This window comes from Triticum urartu, chromosome 5A, assembly GCF_056163025.1.
Source record: "Triticum urartu cultivar PI428250 chromosome 5A, HENAU_Tu73, whole genome shotgun sequence".
NCBI lineage: Eukaryota > Viridiplantae > Streptophyta > Magnoliopsida > Poales > Poaceae > Triticum > Triticum urartu.
Window position 1 is genome coordinate 678,233,599 of NC_141877.1, and position 25,183 is coordinate 678,258,781.

The 25,183-nt window shown below is 43.6% G+C and overlaps 1 protein-coding gene across 1 annotated transcript; it reads left to right on the top strand.

Moving 5' to 3' along the window:
• The first annotated feature begins 1,733 nt into the window (after nucleotides 1-1,733).
• LOC125506526 (putative F-box/FBD/LRR-repeat protein At1g22000) lies at nucleotides 1,734-4,079 on the top strand. The gene is given in 5 exon segments (XM_048671324.2): nucleotides 1,734-1,853; nucleotides 1,947-2,286; nucleotides 2,288-2,948; nucleotides 3,053-3,247; nucleotides 3,570-4,079. Coding segments are annotated over 4 exon segments (1,491 nt in total). The 5' UTR covers nucleotides 1,734-1,853; nucleotides 1,947-1,969; the 3' UTR covers nucleotides 3,888-4,079.
• The last annotated feature ends 21,104 nt before the right edge of the window (nucleotides 4,080-25,183 follow it).

Genomic DNA, 25,183 nt, shown 5'->3' on the forward strand with positions numbered 1-25,183 from the left:
TTGCCGAAAATTAAGGAGTCTGGGAGGATCCAACAATATATACCCATGTCTCCTTAATGTTAGCTTCAAAATTTTCACCAAAGCAACTACTAATAGGCTCAACATGGTTGTCAGCCATGTTGTCCAACCATCTCAAACATTTTCACGCAAGGAAGACATATAATCGACATAGTAGTAATCCTACATGAGACAGTTCATGAGATACAACAAACAAACATGAGTAGAGTAGTTTCCAAGATTGACTTTGAAAAGGCTTATGATGCCAGTGGATCCAATTTTTTTAGTGGAGGTATTATGGCTATCAAAGTCAATAACGACATAAGCCATTACTTTCAGACGAAAAGGTCTACGTCAGGGCGACCCCATGTCTCCAATAGTATTTATCATTCTTGCTGGCATGTTAACTATTCTGATTGAACGCGCCAAGTAGGACTGTTAAATATAGCAAGCGGACTGGAAAATATACCAAATTTTGACATAGATCATGTAATGGTGTATCTTGAGTGTGGAAAACAAAATTCAATGCTAGCAGATAAAGCAACGGTCGCTTCGCCGTCAAACAAGACCCGTTCTGTTTGGAAACCCGTTTCTTTCTTGGAGATGATTTGATTTCTAAGCAATGTATGACATAAATTTTGCGCAACCTTCTCAATTTTCCACCACGCACTACATGGATCTTATGATGACACCATGTCAAGTTTCAATATTTTTTGGAGTCTGTTTGTATTTTTTTGAATTAAAAAAACAACATACTCACATTTGGAGTCGAGTCTTGGCACCCTCATGTTTGGAATTCATTTCATTTTTCTGTATAAGGCCTAAACCTAGACTCAAGGACACAAATATGATTTTCTAACCTAGTCTTGCCAACCTTTTCACGCAATTGCAGTTCAAATTTGAATTATATCCTTTAAATATATGTAAATGCACTTAATGGCGTAAAATATAGCAAGTGAACTCCGGAAGATGCCAAATTTTTACATGGATAATCTAATAGTGTATCTTGAGTGTAGAAACAATGTCAAGGCCAACGGATGAAGCATCGATCGTATTCATTTACGTCATGTAAAATAAAATAAAAAATAAGAAATAACTGAGCATTAAAATAAAGAGGAAACAAATAATGTACAAAAGAAAAGATAGGCAAGAAAAGTGTGGAAAACAGAAAAAACAAAATCCTTGTCGAGTGCAATAAAAAGACACTCGGCAAAGACAATGGGAAAGAACATTTGAAAGAAAAATAAATAAATATTTGTTGAGTCTCAAAAGAAAAGAACTCGGCAAAGATTCCTTTGCCCAGTGCAAAAAAAAAAGAACTCTGCAAAAACTCGGCAAACATTTAGAACTGGGTGAAATATCAAATTCTAGTAGTGAGTGCATCAATTTTACGAAATTACAATCTGACCTTACTATTTTTCTATAAACAATGTTTCTGAATATTGATTCAATTTTGTCATTTTCTTCTCATAATACTATGGATTCATTTTTTTGTGAAACTTCCTAACGAGTATACTTATCATTGACCATGTACATTAAATTAAATTTTGTTTTTCCCCACTATACATATTTTCGATTTACATGCGTGGATACCCTTGCAGCTGGTGGCTAGAAAACTGTGCTATTCATGGTGGTCAATTACCCGAAGCAACTTTGACCGTGGACCGACGCGAGCCGTGACCCATTTTCGAATTCCGTTCCCTCCCTCCCCTTCTTTTTCTTCAACCAAACCCTGCTGCCGTTCCCCATTCCTCACCCCGTCGCAGCACTCTAAATTTCAAATGGCGACTAGCTAGTCGGATCCAAGAGTTCGTCATCGCCTTGGGAGTGGCCGGATCAAAGTTTTCTTCACTCAGGTAAGAGAATCGGACCTCGATTTTGCCCTACGTACGAGAATCCAAGTGTTCGTTACTTCTGAATTTGACCAAACCATTTTTCCTCTATACTAGGGTTCCTCACGTACAGAACATCCATGGAAGATACCAAGTCGCCGGATAGTGAAGGCAAGGCCGATCGCTTTCGCGTGATGGAGCTCCGTTCCCGGCGTCGAGTCCGGCGCTCGCCGCCGCCACGTCGAGTCCGCTCCCGGCGTGCTCCATGCGGAGGAGCTGATGACCGCCTCAGCGCCCTCCCGGACGACATGCTCCTCCTGGTCCTCGCGCGCCTGCGCTGCGCCCGCAGCGCCGCGCGCACCAGCATCCTCTCCCGCTGCTGGCGAGACCTCTGGACCTGCCTCCCCGATCTCACATTCCGCGACGTCGCGCCCGCCAAGATCGAAGCCGTGCTCGCCCGCCATGCTCGACATCGAAATCCCTCCAACCTACTGTGCCGATGATGGTCGCTTGAGCCAACTGCTCGACTCCGTGGCGAGGTTCTCGCAGCGGGAGCTCATCTTCGGTTACCTATTTGGCATGTACTTGGAAGCAGACCTGCCCTGCTTCCCGCGTGCCACGTCAATCGAGTTCAACTGCAACAACAATATCTGCTTCACACAGCTGCCGGCCGACGAGTTCTCGGCGCTGGAGAAGCTGTCCCTTGGGGGCGCCAGCATCATTGATGATGATACCCTGGTCACCCGCTGCCCGCGCCTGCGCATGCTCAGCGTCAGCGTGTCTACATCTGACATCAAGGTCCACTCGTTGTCGTTGCAGACGCTTCGTGTCAGTGGCTACCTGGTATGCATCAGTAACATTGACATGTTGACACCCATGCTTAAGCAGTTGAAATTGGACATCCAAACCGACACGGACCTCAGCGTGTCCATCTCGGCACCAATGCTGAAGAAAGTTGAGTGGTTTTGCTCTTTTCGAGAGATGAATCTTCTCTTTGGTTTTTGGTATCTGGAGAGCACGGACATGAGGACAGCAGACAGCTTTGGACCGGGAGGTGGCGACTACTGGCGAAATGAAGACTCTTCTGCTCATCACCTCTGTTTGCTTATAGTTGCGAGTGTATGTCTCTTTTCTATTTTACCCAGTCCACAGAATTTATACTCCTTGATGGTTTTTATTCGTTATATGCATCATATCCTGCGAAATTCTTTTGTTTTGCAAAGGAGGTGGACTTGGCACAAGAGGTTGAGTTTGCACAGGAGATGGAGAAGCTTCTGGTTATCGACTTCTCTGTGTTGGATCTAACTCTTCTAACGCGTGGGCATGTTTTTGGAGCACTTATGTGGCGTCTCCTTGGATGGCATCAGATTTGCGCTGCTACGAAAAGGCTTCTAGTCCACTTATCATCCTGGTACCCGGTAATTCTCCTCTCTTGCTTCTACATCTTGCAAACGTGGTACGGTACATGTTATTTTTCATATGGAGGCATATATGTATTACATCGGCCGGACATGTTATTTTCTTTCTTCTCGCGGGGGGTACACACATTATACGGTACATGTTCTTTCTTTTCTCGCAGGAGGTCACATTACATGATTTTATTTTCTTTTCTTGCGGCAAACACACATCACATGATTTTATTTTCTTTTCTTGCGGCAAACACAAGGTAGCCTTGAGATAGTGTCTCAACTCTGGAGCATAAAGAAAAAAATGCATGTTAATACTCTTCATTTGCTTTAGGAGAGAGAAGCATGCCCAGCAAATTGTCCTTGCGACGAGCCAAAGAATTGGAGATGCCAAAGTATCTCCTTGATGTGTCTTGAAGAAGTGCACATCGACGGCTTCACCGGAGACGATCATGAATGTGATTTCTTGAAACTGATATTCAGATCCTCGCCAATGCTTAGCAAAGTGTCTCTGAAACTGGAACTTGAATTTGGAGGTTGCACCAAGAAAATCTACAACACTTTCCTAGCGTATCCTGATGTGGAGGGCTATGTTTATCTCGTCTCTGGTGAACTGGTTCCGCCACCATCTGATTATCTAGCATGCTTATGATGCAACAAGATTGTTTCGTGTGAGGGGGATACAAGACTATATTTTGTCATCCTCATCTCGTATTTTGTTTTGGAGTGACAGAGATGCAACTATGTAATCTTTATCCTTACCTGGGCCTTGTCGGAGCCAAAATTGATGCAATGACTTGGAAGATGTTACCTATAAAATCTGAGACACATATATAGTTCTTGGTCAGCGTATTTCATTATTAGCTTTATAACAGAGTATCCCTATCCCTTCTTATAACAGCAAAATGTCCTTTTATGCTGCTATGCCTCAGTGTTTTATTTTCTGCATCCTCTGTACTTTTCTGCGTTGACATGGCCAAATAGGGAAAACTCGAGTACGGAAAATAACAACTGACTGGCCATGAGTCTAGTTCAGTTTTAGTTGGTTGCTCCAAATTCAGATACTGTTATGCGCTCTCGCAAGAAACACAGTATAGTTCAGCGTCGTGATCACGCCAGAATGTGGCATCACATATAGGTCGTCGCTATCGTGTGGGATTGTGGGGGTTTCATAGCACCCTTGTGTACTAGTGACATGCAGGCGTTATGGACATCAACGGTCTGACGACATTTTAATCGTCAGATATTTCTTCCATATGATGAAACATGTAAATAAACATTATGTGCCTCGTTTGAACTAGTGAGACCATTGAGTACTTGAGATCCTCAAAATGATAGGAAGCCTAATGAAATGCAAATGCATATATTTGTCTCACATATGTTTTCTTAATAATTTGCCATACAACCGCGGATAGCAAATCCGGGCCCGGGCCCTCAAACGCCCGTGGACGCGTCTGCGGACAGTGACCGGTTACGTCTCAAATAATCGATTCCACATCCACATACCTCATATCCGGCACCTTATATACGTATTACGTATTTGATGTGATGAACTACTCTACGTGATCAAACAATGAATGCAAAGAAATCGGCATCAAATGGAGAACGAAATGCACATAAACCCACTTTATATCATATAAAAAATCATCACAGTTCATCGCTGGACAAGTTCTTAACTTAAATGACTGAAAATGATATTATAAACAGAGGAGGAGCGGGATCACCACTTTCTCGCCGGGCCTTTCCTTCCGGTCGCCGGCGCGGCTATAGGCGTCCGCAGCAGGTGGTGGATCGTCGGAGTCGTCAGAAGTGGATCTGTTGTTGTTGCCGTCATCGTACGAGGAGTTAGAGATGAGAACGAGCCCCTTCATCTGCCGGACGGCCCTGTCGTGCTGCCGCCTGAGCTTGGGCAGCCGAGCCACCTCCACTGTGTCGCGCTTCGACTGATGAATGGCAAGCCGGAGCGCCTTCATGTTCTTCCTCCATAGGCAGCGGCCGTCCACCTCCGCCGTTGTCTGCGAACGATGGTTAATTGTGTCCTCGTCGGGCTCCGCCGGCAACCCGTGGCAGTAGCGCACGGATTGCTCCACCACGTCTATCTCCCTGCCCACTGTCGCTTGCAGTGGGCGACGCTCGCCTCCGATTCCGGCGTGTGTGTCTGGGCTGGCGGGGCGGGCACCTGCACCCACCGCTGCCCTTGCGGAGCAGTGGCCGGCGGGGGAAGGGTACGTCGCAGACTGCGCAATCCTTGTGGAGGTGCGCGCGGGCCATGAGGGGCCAGCTCTGGCGTCCACGCTACACCAGCACAGGTGTGGCAGCGGGGTAGATCCGGAGCTGCCCCTCGTGTCCATCTTGGAAAGATCCAGCGCAATGCGAAAGGCCAGCTCCTTGTCGACGTTGAGGTCGGAGTCCAAGCGGCTGCCAGAGCTCAACATGTCGCTGGTGTCGTCGGATTTGGGTTCGATTTGGAGAGGGGAGAGGATGTTACCAAGCGGGAGAGGAGAGTGGAGTAAGCTAATGTTTGGAGAGGGCATGGATTGGAGTTTTTGTGGCAACTCCGTAGGGTCGGTGACAGGCATATCAGCCCTACATTTGAACTGGATATGAGGGGTGTTGGATTGTCTGGGCGTTTGAGGCAACCGGGTGTCAGGTTTTTTTAACCAGTCAGTGATCGGTCCGCCCGCTCGGGCGCTTAAGACTGTTTTGAAGCGCCCGGCTGTAGATGTCCTTAGCCAAGCACACTGTAAGAGTTCATTAAGACAGTTTATACTTGATTCTTTGCCTGTTCGCGCTACATGAAAATGGCTGGTTTAACGGATGCGGTTGTTCTCATCCCGAGCACATGTGAGCTCAGGCTAACAGTAAAAATATATTAAAAGATGTAATTTTTTTTGTTTTATTGTTCATCTGAGCTCGGGACCAGAGCATTACTCTTGTGATTTGACGCCTCTGTTTTCCCTTCCTTCAGGCGTTGCCCTGTCTTCAATGGCTTTTCCATGCCATTAATTCTTAGTCATTGGACATATTTAGCTTATGTGGATTCTTCAGTTTATTTCATTTTAACTTCTTCTAGATCATCATCCAAGTCAATCATTGATATCCAACGATCATAATGCCTATAAAAAATGAAAAATGAAAGAGTAAAGTAATGAGAAAATGACTTGTCATGTGAAGCTAAAGGGTATCATACTATCATACCTTGGATATTACGAAATAACAAAAAGGTAAAAGTGATCGAGATGCGAGTAAAAAATAGTTACCCAGGCCGCACAGTGTAGCCAGCAGGAAGAATACTACCTCACGTAGATGAGTCATGAATTCAGGGATGAATGAACTACGAGGAAGACCCGGCGAGAAAAAAGGGGACGGTCTATACTTGACAGAAGTATATCACTTTTTCTGTAGATCTTGTTCGGTTAATCCCTTCCCCAGGCCTTGATCGGTCAAATCTCTCTTGGAGAGGATTGAAGTGGTTTGCAGGGGATAAGGGGGAATTTGATTTGTAGGGGATTTAATCCTCCCCAATCCACTTCAATTCCCTTCAAACCTCTTGCAACCGAACAAACCGCCGGGGGGAATGAAGGGATTTTGGCTTGTAGGGAATTTAATCCCCCTCGATCCCCTCGAAATCCACCTCAACCGAACAAACCCGTAGGGCATCTCCAACAGGAGATGCTAAGAGGGGGCGCTAGGAATTTAATCCCGGTAGATCGGCGGTTACGTTGTCGAATCCTAGCGCCTCATCCAGGATCGATGCAAAGGAATGCACCAAGCGCTTGCTCATTTTTTAACATACGAGAGAACCGGGCCTTTCTTTCTAACTAGAAGAACGCCCGTGTGTTGCAACGGGGCCACACTAGTAGAAAAAGGGGCTTTCGTTCAGCCCTGGCCAGCGCATTAGTCCCGGTTCTTCCACGAACCGGGACCAATGGATGCATTCGTCCCAGTTCGTGAGCCTAGGGGGCTGGCCGGGGCCTCGTGGGCATTGGTCCCGGTTCGTATGGACCCATTTGTCCCGGTTCCAGGCACGAACCGGGACCAATGGGCCTCGCTCCTGGCCAACAATCATTAGTCCCGGTTCTTGGCTCGAATCGGGACAGAAGGCTGGGCTTTAGTCCCGGTTCCAGCCATGAACCGGGACAAATGAGTTGCCTATATATACCCCGTCGCCGCAGCAGAGCACTCCACAGTGCTCCGTTTTTTCTGGCCGACGAGGAGAGGGCATTTTGGTGATCTAGCTCACCTCCTATGCACACGAGGTGTTCGATGAAATGCCCAAGCCACGCTAGTTAAGCTTTCTCCTCTCGAAGCTCGACCTCCAAGCTCCATTTTCCCCGAGATTTTTCTAGGTTTAGCGGTCCGTCACGTCCCGTCCCCGTCTCACTGCCGTCGACCGCCCGCGCCGATCTCGTCGCCTGCACCACCGTGGTGAGCCTCTTATGTTCTTCTGAAAGAAAAAATTCTTACTTTAGATAGATACTTGTCTAATTTTCTTATTTTCATTATTGCTTGTTATTATATAGTGCGATGGTTTTGGCATCCGCCCCCGTCGGCCCTCGTCCTGACTATGATTCGGATGTGGTATATATATATAAATATAAAATCTTTTATAACTATTTGGTTCATTTATCGTTTATGACAATTATGCCCATCAAATTGACATAGATTTTATTTATGTAGGAGGTAGTTGAACCGGAAATTCCAACCGACCCTATTGTCAAGAGGTTAAATTTAGTTGAAGAAGAAAACAATTACTTGAAGGAAAAAATAAAAAAAATTGAGGAGGAGAAGATGATATTGGAGTTGCATGTTGCGGATGTCGTCGATGATCACAAGATATAGATGGATGCAATGCGGTTGGAGATTAGAAAGATTAGAAAATATGCCATTCATACTGAGGCTTGGTATCATTATGCCGTTGGATCAATTTTTACCTTAGTTGTGATTATGATCGCATTTGTTGTTGCATTGAAAGGTTTTACATAGTTTCAATGTGTGGTTTAACTAGATGCTCTGGAGAGCTATATGTTGTTCAATGAGAACTATACATGTACTTTGTTTCTAATGTGATAATGAACTTCTATTAATTTGGTCACTTATATATTCACGAGAGCTATATGTACTAAATTGATGATGTGGCTTTGAATGGTGCATTTTATACACGAAGTGCATCCAGTTTTTGCCGTAAGCCTCTCTACTTTCTTGCACATGCTATGTGGGTGAAATGATGATACCATGCCAACTTTCAACCTTTTCAGAGTTCATTTGTAGTGCTTTTCAATTTCAGGGTCTTATAGCTCAAAATAATTAGTAAATGCATGAAAAATAACAAATAACTCAAAAAGGGTTGAAAATTGATGATGTGTCTTTGAATGGTGCATTTTGAACACAGAAAAAGTATGAAGTCAAATAAGTTCAAAAAAAATGAAATCCCTTTGTAACAGACGAGTTTCCGTATGAAACCCTGATACTTCAACAGAGATTGTCCGTTTTGTACACGAAGTGCATCCAGTTTTTGCCGTAAGCCTCTCTACTTTCTTGCACATGCTATGTGGGTGAAATGATGATACCATGCCAACTTTCAACCTTTTCAGAGTTCATTTGTAGTGCTTTTCAATTTTAGGGTCTTATAGCTCGAAATAATCAGTAAATGCATGAAAATAACAAATGAAGTCAGAAAGGGTTGAAAATCAATGATGTGGCTTTGAATGGCGCATTTTGAACACAGAAAAAGTATGGAGTTCAAATAAGTTCAAAAAAATGAAATCCCTTTGTAACAGACGAGTTTCCGTATGAAACCCTGATACTTCGAAAGAGATTATCCGTTTTGTACACGAAGTGCATCCAGTTTTTGCCGTAAGCATCTCTACTTTCTTGCACATGCTATGTGGGTTAAATGATGATACCATGCCAACTTTCAACCTTTTCAGAGTTCATTTGTAGTGCTTTTCAATTTCAGGGTCTTATAGCTCAAAATAATCAGTAAATGCATGAAAAATAACAAATGAAGTCAGAAAGGATTGAAAATTGATGATGTGGCTTTGAATGGAGCATTTTGAACACAGAAAAAGTATGGAGTTCAAATAATTTCAAAAAATGAAATCCCTTTGTAACAGACGAGTTTCCGTATGAAACCCTGATACTTCGAAAGAGATTGTCCGTTTTGTACACAAAGTGCATCCAGTTTTTGCTGTAAGCCTCTCTAATTTCTTGCACATGCTATGTGGGTGAAATTATGATACCATGCCAACTTTCAACCTTTTGAGAGTTCATTTGTAGCGCTTTTCAATTTCAGGGTCTTATAGCTCAAAATAATCAGTAAATGCATGAAAAATAACAAATGAAGTCAGAAAGGATTGAAAATTGATGATGTGGCTTTGAATGGCGCATTTTGAACACAGAAAAAGTATGGAGTTCAAATAAGTTCAAAAAATGAAATCCCTTTGTAACAGACAAGTTTCCATATAAAACCCTGATACTTCGAAAGAGATTGTCCGTTTGTACACGTAGTGCATCCAGTTTTTGCCGTAAGCCTCTCTACTTTCGTGCACATGCTATGTGGGTGAAATAATGATACCATGCCAACTTTCAACCATTTCAGAGTTCATTTGTAGTGCTTTTCAATTTCAGGGTCTTATAGCTCAAAATAATGAGTAAATGCATGAAAAATAACAAATGAAGTTAGAAAGGGTTGAAAATTAATGATGTGGCTTTGAATGGTGCATTTTGAACACGAAAAATTATGGAGTTCAAATAAGTTAAAAAAAATAGAATCCCTTTGTAACAGACGATACTTCGAAAGAGATTGTCCGTTTTGTACATGAAGTGCATCCAGTTTTTGCCGTAAGCCTCTCTAATTTCTTGCACATGCTATGTGGGTGAAATAATGATACCATGCCAACTTTCAACCTTTTCAGAGTTCATTTGTAGTGCTTTTCAATTTCAGGGTCTTATAGCTTAAAATAATTAGTAAACGCATAATATATACGAATATCAGGGTCTTTTAGCAAAAATAATTATCATAAAATAAAATAAATAAGTAATTTGAAACAAAATAATATAAACTTTAATAAAATATATAAGTAGAAACAAAATAAAATAAATTTAACAACATAAATAAAATTTTTGAAACTAAAATTATCAAAGTATTTTCTGTTCAAAACATTATAAGCAACCTCTAAAATTTATGAAACTAAAATTATATAAAATTGATGCAACTAAAATTATCAAAGTATTTTCTGTTCAAAATCATTAAAAGCAAAAAGAATTTTCATAAAGAACTTTTTTGTTAGAAACTTTAATAGCAAAAAGAATTATCATAAAATAAATTAAATAAGTAATTAGAAACAAAATAAAATAAAATAAATAAGTATTTTGTTGTAAGTAGAAACAAAACAAAAAATAAAGCAAAAAAGAAAACAACAAAACTGGGAAAAAATAAAAAAATTGCCACCTACTGGGCCACCACGGCGTGAATATGACTAGAAACCCATCCATGGGCCAGGATTTAGGCCCGCGGAAGGCCCAGTAGGCCCATCAGGCATAGCAGTTATAATTAGGCTCGTAAGCCTGCAATGGAGAGGAGCTCGAGAGGGGTGCGGCAATGGGGCTTATAAACCACTGCGCGCCCCTCTCAACTAGCGAGGTGGGACTAAACTCCCACCACCACCCCGCTGTGCAAGGCCTTTGGTCCCGGTTGGTGGCACCAACCGGGATCAATGGCCGCCGCTTCCCGCCCTTTGGGCTGCTGAAAAGAGGCTTTTGGTCCCGGTTGGTGGCACCAATCGGGACTAAAGGGGGGCATTGGTCCCGGTTTATGCCACGAACCAGGACCAATGCTCTTGGTATATAAGCAGCACTTGTCAAATTTTTCATTCCGTTCTTCGATCTGCCTCTCTGTCGCCGAACGCCTCGACACCGACGAACACTTCGACGCCGACAAGTTGCCGGACCTCGACGCCGACGCTGTCGCCGTGCCCTGCCTGCCCCACGCCACCGCGCCCCTGCCCTGCCCCGACGCCGACGTCGTGCGCCCCTGCCCTGCCCCGACGCCGACGTCGTGCGCCCCTGCCCTGCCCCGACGCCGACGCTGTGCTCCCATGCCTCGCCCCGACGCCGTCGCGCCCCTACCCTGCCCCGACGATGCCGCCGTGCGCCCCTGCCTCGACCTCGACGCCAACGTCGCCGCGCCCCTGCCCTCCCCCGACGCTGCGCCACGCCCCTGCCCTGCCGTCAACGCTGCCGCACCACTGCCCGCCGGACAGGCCGGTACTCCCTCCTCCCTCCCACCCCTCTCCTCTGTCCTTCCTTCATGTATGTGATGATGGTGAAGTTGGTTCAGTGCATAGTTTCAGAGAATTGCATGTTTTCAGCCATGTCCACAAGGTGTTTGATGAAATGCTAGGGCTATCTAGGGAACTTTGTTTTATGTGAAACTTGGTAGGATGATGTCTCCTTGGATGTGAGTGAAGATGGTCAAGTTGGTTTGATAAAAGGAAAAACTTGTTAGTGCAAGTTTTATTAAAATTTAGTGCTAGACAGAAACTACATGAATTTTTTGGTGGACTTGCTAGATGAAATTGGGGCTGCCCTTCTGGACTTAAGGGTTTAATAGGAAGGACTACAAGATGTAAAAAATTCAGAATTTTTTTAGCAAGGAAAAATAGGGTTGTAGTTCAATGCCAAGATTGGACCAAAATTGAAAAATGGAAGTTGTGCTCAAAATTTTCAAATGACCAAAGTGGGTTTTTGAATAAAAATGATCTATAGGCATCAGAGGACTTCTCAAAAATTTTGTGGCATTTGAAAGGAATTATTTGAAATAGTTCTAGTGCAAAAAGGTCATTCTGGAGTTTGAAAATACTAATAAAAGAATTTTTTGAGGCCAAATCATTAAAAAAATAATTACTACTGATGTTTTTGTTCATAGCATTTGTTTTGTCCGTGTATGTATGTATGTATGAATGGATGGATGGATGGATATGGATGTATATACAAAATATTCATATATGATGTTTTTTTGCTCATAGCAATTTTTCCCATGTATGTATAATTTATGTATGTATGTTCATATATGCAAAAGTTACATTTAAGAAAAAAATAATAAAATTCTATTTTTTCTTCTTCTCTTCTGTGCTGATAACTTCAACACGAGGGGGGGGGGTGGGTCGATATAGCCCCTCCCCGATAACATTATTTTCCCATGTATGTATGTCGTCATTGTCGATATAACCCCCTCCCGGATAACTTCGACATGAGGGGCGGTCGATATATATACCCCCTCTCGGCCATGATAACTTATACCACGGGAGCACCCCCCGGCCCTCTCGCTCGACCAAAACTCTCGAGGACACTCAAACCCTAGAAAAAAACGATGTCGGTCTCCTACCCCCTCCCACTGCCCCTACCCGATCGACAAACTCTCTTGAGGCCACCCAAATTTACTAAGTTAAAAGAGCGTTGTCGTCGAGGCCACCCCAAACCCTAGAGAAGCGTCGAGGCCAGGCCACTAATATGATTACTTATTGTGCTTAGCTAGCTAGTTCAACGTTTGCCACTAATATATCCATCTGTCATGTTTGAATAATAATTGCCATGTTGTAAATATTTGCAGAAACTATGGATCCGCACCCCCGAGACGAAGCACAAGAAGCGGTGTTGGGGGAGATAATCGCACACAGAAGTGATGCCGTCTTGTCATTTCTCAACGACGCATGCACCGATGGTCTGGAAAGACAGGATGAAGAAGCAGGCTACGACGATGATCAAACAATGGAGGAGGAAGGACACCGTGATGATGGCTCCGATGACCGAATGGAGGGGGAAGGACACCGTGATGGCGGCTCTGGTGACCGAATGGAGGGGGAAGGACACCATGATGACGGCTCCGGTGACCGAACGGAGTCCGGCACATGCTTAATCAAGTTGCGCTCGGATGAAAGGTACACGATCATCGAAATTGATCGCGCTGGCCAACCGATTGAACCCCTCCGGACCAAGCAAAAATTTAATGCTCAGTGCGGGGTTCTAGTTAGGGACATGATCCCGATCAGCATCGAGCAATGGTTGAAGCCTAAGGACAAAGACTCTCAGGTGTCTTATGTCAGCGATAGGCAGAAAGCTGATCTTTGGACCGCGCTGCAGGAAAATTTCACCTTCCCGCCAGAGGAGGATCCGGAGAATCCAGTTAAAAAGCCAATGATCAAGGCTTATGCTCTTAAGAAGATGGCTGAGCTATTCAGGAGGTGGAAGAATGAGCTGAAATCATCGTTTTTCGACCAAGACAAGACTCCAGAATTCATTGGCCGATTTGAGAAGATCAAAGATCAGTGGCCCGCATTTATCACCAAAAAGAAATCTCAGAGAGTAGTGAAGATGTCAGCGACAAACAAGAAAAATGCTGGAAAGAAGAAGCATCACCATCGCACGGGGTCAGGTGGCTACCTGAAAGCCCGGCCGTTGTGGGACAAGGCTGACAATGACCTCATTGATAAAGAGATCGAACCAGAGACGCGACGTTGGCCAGACCGTTGCAGGACTTGGTTCTTTGGGGTTGGGGAAAAATTGGACCCTGTAACAGGGAAGTGCGTTTGGACCAACGAGCAGCTGAACACACTCATCGAGAAGCTTCAGGAGTATATCGAAAAGGCGCAATAAGGGACGTTTGTTCTGGACAGAGAGAACGACGAGCTCACAGAGGCCCTCGGGAATCCTAAGCACCCCGGGTGGACACGAGGCACGCCAGGCTCCCTTTCGTGGAATGCTGGATTTCCCGACGCAGGCGGTTACAAACGTCGGGAGAGGAAGAAGAAAAAGGAGTTGACCCAACTACAGGCGCTGCATGCAATGGTACAAGCGCTAGAGGAACGAGACGAGGCCCGCAACGTGCGACCTGCCGAAACTGCTACACCCGGAGCTACCCCGCCATCTCAGCGGAGAAGCAGCTTGGCTTCCACGGAGCTGCTTCAGGAGCCTGTCTTCACGTCTCCTTCTAGCTACCCCGTGGATGCTATCACGGAGTCTCAGAATTGCCACCTTATGACAAAGTGGATGGAATTGAAATTCAAGGCGGCTGTTGGCTCTGTTGCACCTCCTGAACCTGGCGCAACTTTTCATTGCCGGTCTATTCCAGAAGGATATGCTAGGGTGATGGTGGATGAAATCACAGAAGGATTTGAGGACCTCCAGCTTGACCACCCTACGGGTGACGGGGAGACTCGGTTGGGTTCTTGTCTGAAGACTCCATGCCTATGGCGGAAGGAGCTCATCAACCTTCCGAACTGGACGCCTCCTCCTCCTCCTCTGGCGAGTCAGGGCACTCCGCCTCCTCCACCGCCTCCTCCTCCGGCGAGTGATCATGGCACTCAGCCTTCTTCTCCGGCGTGTGGCGGCGCTCCGCCTCCTTCTCTGCCTGCGCCGGCGTGCCCGAGCAGCCACCAGCCTCCTCCTTCTCCGGCGCGTGGCGGCACTCCGCCTCCTTCTCCGCCTGCACCGGCGCGCCCGAGCAGCCACCAGCCTCCTCCTTCTCCGCCTCGCCAGCAAGGGCGGAAGAGACCCGCCGCCGCCCCGGCTGCTCCGGCGTGTCATAGTCCTTCTCCTCCATCTCGTAAGCAAGCACGCAAGAAGACAGCCGCAGCCGCTCCGTCTGCTCCGGCGTCTAGCAATACAGCCAGAGGCGGGAGGCAATACAGATTCGGTCCACCTCTCAAGCCTCTAGGGAAGTTACCATATGAGAGGACCATGGAAGAAAATGCGAAGATCGTGGAAAAGAAGTGAAGGACTTCTTTGAAGGGGTGAAAGCAAAGAGACATCCACCTCCGGAGGAGAAGGTAGACCGGGTGACAGCAAAGCGCACTATCGATGCCCCGAGGAAACCACCAAAGTCTCCGCTGAAAAACAACTATGAGTGCATTACTGCAAAGGTATATATCGAAGCGGAGTGGTCGGGAAATACTATCAGTGATCGAAGGTTAGCAGAACGACGAGTTGAGAAAAAAATTGCCCAGCTCGGCAAACAAGCGGACCAATCGTGCCCCCCGCTCAAGGTTTCTAGCGATATCGTCGCTAATGATCCGGGGATGGTGCCCGGTTATAGCAATCTTGAAGATTACCTGCCCGACGATGTAGATTATGAGTTCTTGGAGGTGGAAGAACACCAATACCATTACGGGAAGCCTCTTGCCAAAGATGAAAAATCTCTAACAACGATGATGCGAAGATTCCATGATTGGTACATGAAAACCTGCAGAGAGTCTGGGGGGACGGATACTTTGTATCTGAGAGTTAAAGAGGAGCACGACCTCGTTGGAATTGATTTGTTGACTGTTCCATTTGAGAAGTTCTTCCAGTGGTTCAATCAAAAGGCCCTCGATAAATTAACGGTCACTTGCTACTGTCTCTAAGTACTACTTCTGTCATTAAGTCTCTATATATAGCTCAGCTCTTTCATTGCATGTATATATGATTATCCTCACTATATTATGCAGATTGAAGATCATTGAGTGCAGAAAAGTATGATATTGGGTTCATTAACACAAATCTCATAGATCAATTTGAGGTTGAAAATAACGCCGATGATGCTGAGGCCAACTTGCTCAAATCATTGATAACAAATCAAAACAAAGATAAAATACTCGTTCCTTACAACTTTGAGTGAGTGTTACTGTCTTGTGCATATTCGGTTTCCCTTATTACTCGAGCGAGGTTATAGTAATGTAATTGATGAGTTATGCATCCGTGCGCAGCTTCCACTATATTCTCCTGGAGATTAAGCTTGAGCAGGGACTAGTAACCGTCTTAGACTCGAGACGAAAATCTCCCGAGACCTATGCGGACATGACTAAAATGCTCGAGAAGTAAGTTCAAGCGATCATTATCGCACTATATCGGCAACTTTTTGTTCATTTCCTGATATCAAGTAATTGTTTTCTTTGTCTCGCAGGGTTTGGAAAGTATTCACCGCACAAGCTCCGGGACTGCCGGGGGTGCTGCGATGGACATACCCGAAAGTAAGTAGTACTAGCTAGCTAGTTCCGCGCATCTCAATCCCATTGATTCTAGGTACTTCCATCAATGCCATTTATAATGCTTCATTATTAGTTTGATTGACCTCTATTTCTCGTAAAGTGCTTGTGGCAGGAACAAGGGAATGATTACTGTGGATACTACGTGTGCGAGTTCATCTACAATGCGACTTGCAAAGATAAGTGGGGCTACTCTAAAAGACAATTTGATGTGTGTAAGTAATAATATTCACAATTTCATTTTATTACACCATCATTTTTGTTGAGTTTCATTCATATATATGTATTAACCCCCTTCTTCAAATTAGACGTGGGAGATGCGGAATGAACTCTTACCAGAAGATTGCATGAAAGCAATTCAAGAGAAATTAACGGAATTCTTTCTTGACCACGTCATCAATAAAGCTGGAGAATACCATGTGGAACTTGATTTCAGATGTTAGGGGATTGTAACAGATCTTACATATTGTATATGTATGTAGCCAGTAGCGTCGGATAGATAATACGAAAACTTGTTGTTCGACCAATCTCTCGAAGAAGGAGAGGTCGATCACTTCTCTCGGTATGCATGACGAACTTCTATACTTAATGGTTTCCTTCATTTTCTTACTAGCTAGTGTGTCGATGGCCTCTCTATACGTATAGTACGTAGCGTCGACCAAGCACGGAGATAAGAGAGGACACTTCTCTTTATTAATTAATTAGCTACCTAACACAATATATGAAACACCCACTACAAGAATTCTGTTGATACATGACAGTCCTAGTCCGTCATGGACATGTGGAAAATTGTCATCGAAGGATACTCATGACAGACTTGAAATCCGTCATGTATATCGCGTCATAATTTGACCACCATGTACTCCTTGACGGATCTCCAGATCGTCACGGATCCATGACAGATTTTGACCGTCATGGATGGCACTTAACTAACGTGCTCATAACGGCGTTAACTTGTCTGCCACATCATCATCTCACATGGATATTACAAGGCAGCCCATGAACTAAGTGGGCCTTTTCAAATTTTGGCCCACTAAATTTCAGCTCGGTCCAAGACCCACAGCCCATGTAATAATCAACCAAAATGGTATTTCAGCCCATTAAATTTCAATCGGTTGATGGCCCATTGATTTCGGCCGACAAATTAGACCATCTCACATTTCTCTTGTTCTATGCAAATTTTCAACCAACACAATTTTGCAAATGATATATATTATGTCATTAAATAGATGGGAATTACATAAACACACTAGAAAAAACCATTTTACACGGAAGTAAAAACGCAACAGAACTTAAAATTACAGACATTTCTAAATAATACACATATGGAGGAGCAAAACGAAGACATTCAATCTACAACGGGTCCTAGAAATTCTTAGGCGGAGAACACCATTTTGCAGATCCATCCATCACCGCAGACTCATCACCGGAGACATGCCACATCGCCTCGAACATGCTCTTGGGCATCCCATCTCCACCGACGAGAACAAGATGAACCGCCGTTCCCTGCGCATGGACAACCAAAAACTGCCTCGAAAAATCAGAAGTAAAACACAAGGAACTGGTGCTGGGGTGGGGCAAGCGCCTCACAGCTCCAAGGTCAGCGAAAAAATCGGCGGTGAGGATGCCATAGCAGACGGACGCGGGCCCGCGACAATGCGGTGGCAGGTCGGCGCAGCCCCCTCGGCCAGGCACCTTGAGAGTGCTAGCTCAATGCGGCTTAGCGTGCTAGCATCGGACGAAGAGGGTTTGACTCCACCTGCACAAGAAATCGGCTCGGTGGTTAACTGAGTGCTGAACCCAGATGCCTCTGTTGTGGCTCAACGATTAACCATCTCACCAGTGCCATATCCTGCCGGCCACCGCGGGAAGTGGAGGCCGTCGCTTCCCTTGCCGTTCGGTGGCAACACCCACCGGACGCAGCTCTCAGGGACGGGTCGTGCTGCCCCCCGGCGTCCAAACGCGCACCCCCCGGACGGTGTGGGGGCGGCCTGGACGTCGCGGAGACGGTGCGTGTCTGGTGCCATGATGCGGCCTCTGAGACGAGAGGAGCTGGGAGCCTGGGAGGGGAGGGGAGGCGGCGACTGGAGAAGGAGATGAGGAAGGAAGGTGCTGGAACCCGACGGCTGTGGGGGAGGGAGAAAGAAGAGGGATAGGGTATGTGTGCGAACCATTGGATCTCGGAAAATCGAACGGTGGAGAGGCTTGATCCATGTGCGGGTAGGCTCGACCAATCAGAAGGCGTCGTTTGCGTCGCACATGATCTCCCCTCGGCTGAGACTAGACCTGGCCAAACGGGCCGGCCCGGCACGGCATGGCCCAGCCCGTGCTAATCGTGCCTGGCCCGGCACGGCCCGTCGTGGCACGTTTAATAGCCGGGCCGTTCCATGCCGGCCCACGGGCGTGGCTCTCTGGCCCAGGCACGGCCTGATTATTAAACGGGCCGGCCCGTGGCACGTTTAAAACGCTAGCCCATCTGATTTTTAGCCTGTTGGGCTGTATTTTAGGCCTATTGGGATGTAATTTAGGTCATATATATATATATATATATATATATATAAAATCTGAAAAAAATAAACGGGCCGTGCCGTGCCGGCCCACGTGCCCAGCCTCTAGGCCAGGCATGGCCCATGGCGTGCCGCGTGCCGGGCCTAGCCCGTTTAGCTCGGGCCGTGCCGTGCCTGGGCCATGTCGTTCCTGTGTGCTACCGGGCCGGCCCAGTTAGCACGGCCTGTTTGGCCAGCTATAGCTGAGAGCATCTGGGCTTTAGTTGACTTTAGCCCAACATCAGTGAGGCCGCCCAGAATTAAATTTTTTCTCTATTTCCAAATAACTAATTAAGCCCACTTTCTTAAGTAAATTTCAAAACTTATTATACATACCACAATAAAAATTACACGTGATATACTAAATGTATGCTATTTTTAGGTGTTACAACAACTTTCTAAATAATATATATTTTCTATAGTTCAAACGAGTTTTTGCATTTTCTATTGAAAATGATTCCAATTAGAACTACATGTATCTCTAAAAAGTTTTAAAAATTTCAAAAAAAATATATATTTAAGTTTATACGTTTAATTTTAACTTGTATGATAAAAAAGCATGAAAAAATAAAATATTTTTTATGAACAATTCAACCTTCTATTAGCAAGAAATGGGAGGGAAATGATAAGATATACAAATGTGGTCAAGCAAACATGTAAGTTGTCATTAAATCTGTAATATCAAAAATTGATGCTTATTCATTACTCATTGTTAGCCAAATGATTAACTTGTTGCATAATGGTGTAATATCAGATATTTTCCAAATTTCAACTTCAAATGATTCCTAACTTTGGTATTTAAAAAATAGGAATAACTTATTACATATAAAATATGTAAAATGATTTGTAGTGCAAAATAGTGCAATATTCAGATAGTTTCAAAATTTCAAGTTCAAGTGGTGAATAAATGTTTATGTGGACTTCAATCTTTTTTGAAATGTCTAACTTTTATAAAAGCGATATAATATACTCCCTCCGTCCAAAAACAAGTGTCTTAAGTCTTGTACAACTTTATACTAAAGTTAGTACAAAGTCGAGACACTTATTTTGGGACGGGGGAGTAGTATGTTAGATGTAAAGAAAATTTATAGCCTTTTAGATATGTAATTTTGGAAAGGTTTACGCATGGTATGAAACTTTGGTGTTTCAAAAATAGGGGGTACAAATTATTACATAACAAGATGGGAAATGAGTGTGTGTTAGTACATAATAGTGTTGTAAATTTAAATTGTCTTCGTTGCTACCATCTGTTCAGCTAAAATGGTTAAACATTTGCTGCTTGTTGTGGTGTATAGCATATATGTGGTTGTGTATAATTGCGAATACAAAAGGAACTTTTTTGGAATATCGTTGTAATACACCTAAGTGTTTCGAGTAATACATCATTTTTTGAACCTATTTTGCAACGTATGCTTGTTTTCCAATACATCAATAATGTTCATTTTGTAAGCAGCGTATGTCACAACTTTTACAAAACCTTTTCAATTTTTTTACAACCTTTGAGTCTCATATAAGGGCACCATGCCAAGTTTCATGTTTTTCAAACTTCGTTTGCATTTTTCGGAATTAAGCAATATCTGCATGCAAATTTCGAGGTCGTGTCCTGGCACCCTCTTGTTTGGATTTTTTGATAAGGCCTAAACATAGACTTGCTAACACACAAATGATTTTTAAACCATTTTGGTGAACTTTTTCATGCATCTACAATTCAAAATTGAATTATATTCATTACTTTCACCATCTTACTTTCACCCACCTATTCACAAATGCGAATTTACATACCACTTGTTATGAAAAAAGGTTTTGAAGCTGATTATATTTTTTTATAACTCATAACGTTAGAAAAAACTTATTTTACATACCCACCTATTTACAAAGTCTACAATCGTCACTTTGCATTCAAACTCGGCCCATTTCCTATGGAAATCATAATTCTTCCTTGGAGATCTTCCGGTCTCCAAATAGTGTGTGTTGCAAGTTTTGTGAAACGCTCTCAAATGTTACCATGGTGCCTAAGGATGATGTAATGACACCATGTCAGGTTTCATTATTCCATAGTTTGTTTGCATTTTCTAGAATAAAAAAGTCAATTCTGTGTTTGAGGTCGATCCATGGCACCCTAATGTTTATGAATCCTCTTCTTTTCTTGGATAAGACCTGAACATAAACTCGTTTGCATTCTTGATATTATTTTTTCCATTCAAAACAAGAAATGTAAGGAAAAATTACAATTGCCATAAAACTTAATGGAAGTATTAATGCATTTGAAAAAAATGGTCAACTTGCTTTTAGAAAACCGTTTCACGTGTATTAAAAATGTGCAAACATGTTTTTAATTCACCATGCATTTTACCCGCGAAAAATTCAATGTGTACTTAAAAAAATAGACAACGTCCCTTTTAAAAAGTCAATGTATATTTAAAAAAATGTTCAATGTGTTTTCAGAAAATGATGAACTTCTAATAAAAAATATTATGTACTATTAATCTTAAATTTCTATAGACTGCAAGCATGTGTAACATTTTTAATACATTTCGAAAAATTATTATTATTACACAATAATTTTAATACAGGTTGAACAATATAGAAAAATTATGTGTTTTTGGTCCAGAATGAAGATACAGAATTTACAAATAATTTCCAATGCACGTTGAACTGTTTAAGTCCATGTAAATTTTAGAAAAGTTCATTTTTACCTCTTCATGGTACAAAGAATAAAAACAGAATAGACATTTGAAATACATAACAGTTGTATGTTAATAATTACTATAACTTTAACCCACAAAAAATAATAACTGTTGTATTGTTTTATTTTGGAAAAACTAAAAAAGAAAATGTAAATCTAACTTGGACAAAATAAAAAGAAAACGAGTAGAAAACTGCATGGGTGGGCGTACAGCACCGGCCCGATTATATAATTACTATTTCCAGCATGTAGTTGTTGTCGGGTGGTTTGCCTAAAAAAAGTTGTTGTCGGTTGGCTAGCTCGTTCCATCGATTAAAGCTAGAAAACAAGTAAAAAACTGCTAGGTGCTAGAGATTTCTCAAAAAAAAAAAAATCTAGGTTGGTACAGCCAAGCAGCACAACGTTATTCTGTATAAATTCTTGCTCATGTTTAACCAAAAAGCATCTTGTGGCTTGATGGCTAGCTTGTTTGGTGTAGTAGCAGGAGGTCTTAGGTTCGAACCCCATGAGGGCTCTTCATATTTTTGTTGTTATTTCTCTGGTGTCATACCGACATTGGGACCTGCTCTTTTCAGTAAAGCTGACGTGGCATCAGTCTCGGTTCATTTTCTTGCTATGCCTCACTTAAATGTGGGTCCCATACTGCACGAGCTCGCATGACACCACGTGTACCGCTGGATGTAGCAAGGACTAACATGATGATGTATAAAGAAAAAAACTAGGTTCGAACCCCATGAGCGCTCTTCATATTTTTGTTGTTATTTCTCTGGTGTCATACTGACATTGGGACCTGCTCTTTTCAGTAAAGCTGACGTGGCATGAGGGCTCTTCATATTTTTGTTGTTATTTCTCTGGTGTCATACCGACATTGGGACCTGCTCTTTTCAGTAAAGCTGACGTGGCATCAGTCTCGGTTCATTTTCTTGCTATGCCTCACTTAAATGTGGGTCCCATACTGCACGAGCTCGCATGACACCACGTGTACCGCTGGATGTAGCAAGGACTAACATGATGATGTATAAAGAAAAAAACTAGGTTCGAACCCCATGAGCGCTCTTCATATTTTTGTTGTTATTTCTCTGGTGTCATACTGACATTGGGACCTGCTCTTTTCAGTAAAGCTGACGTGGCATGAGGGCTCTTCATATTTTTGTTGTTATTTCTCTGGTGTCATACCGACATTGGGACCTGCTCTTTTCAGTAAAGCTGACGTGGCATCAGTCTCGGTTCATTTTCTTGCTATGCCTCACTTAAATGTGGGTCCCATACTGCACGAGCTCGCATGACACCACGTGTACCGCTGGATGTAGCAAGGACTAACATGATGATGTATAAAGAAAAAAACTAGGTTCGAACCCCATGAGCGCTCTTCATATTTTTGTTGTTATTTCTCTGGTGTCATACTGACATTGGGACCTGCTCTTTTCAGTAAAGCTGACGTGGCATCAGTCTCGGTTCATTTTCTCGCTATGCCTCACTTAAATGTGGGTCCCATACTGCACGAGCTCGCATGACACCACGTGTACCGCTGGATGTAGCAAGGACTAACATGTGGGACAAAAGAAGAAAAAATATGCGGCACATTAGCAAGAGCCATCCGTGACGGACTGGATGATGTATAAAGAAAAAAAACTAGGTTTGAACCCCATGAGCGCTCTTCATATTTTTGTTGTTATTTCTCTGGTGTCATACTGACATTGGGACCTGCTCTTTTCAGTAAAGCTGACGTGGCATCAGTCTCGGTTCATTTTCTCGCTATGCCTCACTTAAATGTGGGTCCCATACTGCACGAGCTCGCATGACACCACGTGTACCGCTGGATGTAGCAAGGACTAACATGTGGGACAAAAAAAGAAAAAAATATGCGGCACATCAGCAAGAGCCATCCGTGACGGACTGGATGATGTATAAAGAAAAAAACTAGGTTCGAACCCCATGAGCGCTCTTCATATTTTTGTTGTTATTTCTCTGGTGTCATACTGACACTGGAACCTGCTCTTTTCAGTAAAGCTGACGTGGCATCAGTCTCGGTTCATTTTCTCGCTATGCCTCACTTAAATGTGGGTCCCATACTGCACGAGCTCGCATGACACCACGTGTACCGCTGGATGTAGCAAGGACTAACATGTGGGACAAAAGAAGAAAAAATATGCGGCACATCAGCAAGAGCCATCTGTGACGGACTGGATGATGTATAAAGAAAAAAACTAGGTCCAACTGCTTGTTTCATGATGATTTCTATGACGGTTTCTTTGTGTCTCTCATAAGGGGGCTACTGTTTTGGGGGCCTATTTTCATCTTGCTGATCGATGACGTTTTTCGTGACGAACTAGAGAAACCATCATCAATGGCACCCTATCGGTGACGGATTTTGAGAACGTCATCCGAAATCTGTTATGGATTAACAGGTTTCTTGTAGTGACCTTAATTAACCATACAAAACCCCCAATCCACCCCCCTTTCAGAAAAAAACCCTAGCCCCTGAACAACTGACGCATGGATGCCTATTGGTCCCGGTTGGTGCCACCAACCGGGACTAAAGGCCCTCCTGCCTGGGCTCGCCACAGCGGCCACGTGGAGGCCCATCTGTCCCGGTTCGTATAAGAACCGGGACTAAAGGCCAAGGGCATTAGTAATGACCCTTTAGTCCCGGTTACGCAACCGGGACAGATGGGTCTTATGAACCGGGACAAATGACCCTTTTTCTACTAGTGCAACATTAACTTTAAGAGTTCAATATCAATTATGTTAATATTACATTTAATATTCTCATATATATCAAGTGACATTGATGACCTTTTTTATCATCAAATTCTCACACACACTCTCTCTCCCTCTCTCTATCTCTCTCTAACACATACACATATCCATCTTATTGGGTACGGGACCATAATCCATCTATTTCACACGCACACGCGCTAGTGCATAACAATATGGATTATGTGTATTATATTTGCCACCACAACTGAGGGAATTAATTTCATGTAATCGGCTAGCCACAGCTCCATGACAAACAATACATCTAAATTCTCAGCGTTACTTTTATGTAACATTGGCGAGAGGTAAACGACGGTGATTATTTCCTTCATTTGGAGATTGATTACCATCCGTGAGTTAAGCTGGGTACTAAAGAAGAATCTGATTGTGATATGTGAATTGATTGTTGCCTTGTACGTTTGGTTTAGGTACTTAAAGATTGATTACCATCTGTTAGTTGGGTTACCAAAGAAGAAATCAATCACCATATGTAGAAAAAGGAACTACATTGCACATGCTTATACCTCATCTACTCGTGAGAATATATAGAATCGGAGCAAACAAAATAAGTGCAGACGAGAGATAAAACATCAATGAGGATCCCTAATGCCTTGACTAATATGTTGTCCTCCAACTTGAGAAGCACCTACAAGGAAGGGCTAACATACAGAATCACGAGCCACTCCAATTTATGACTCACACAACTTCATCTTCAACATGTTAATGATGCGTGAACCTCAACGTACCATGTGGTACTGTTGGAGGACATGATGACCTGGTGCACCTGTGACTCACCAACGTTCCATCATGCGCAACGTCTCCTGGAACGCCTTTGGCATCGCATGACAGAAGGTAGGAACACGTTAAGAGCAACTGAGGCAAAACAACAAACAAGTGGCACCCCTCTTGTAAATATGTAACATTAATATCTTTTGTT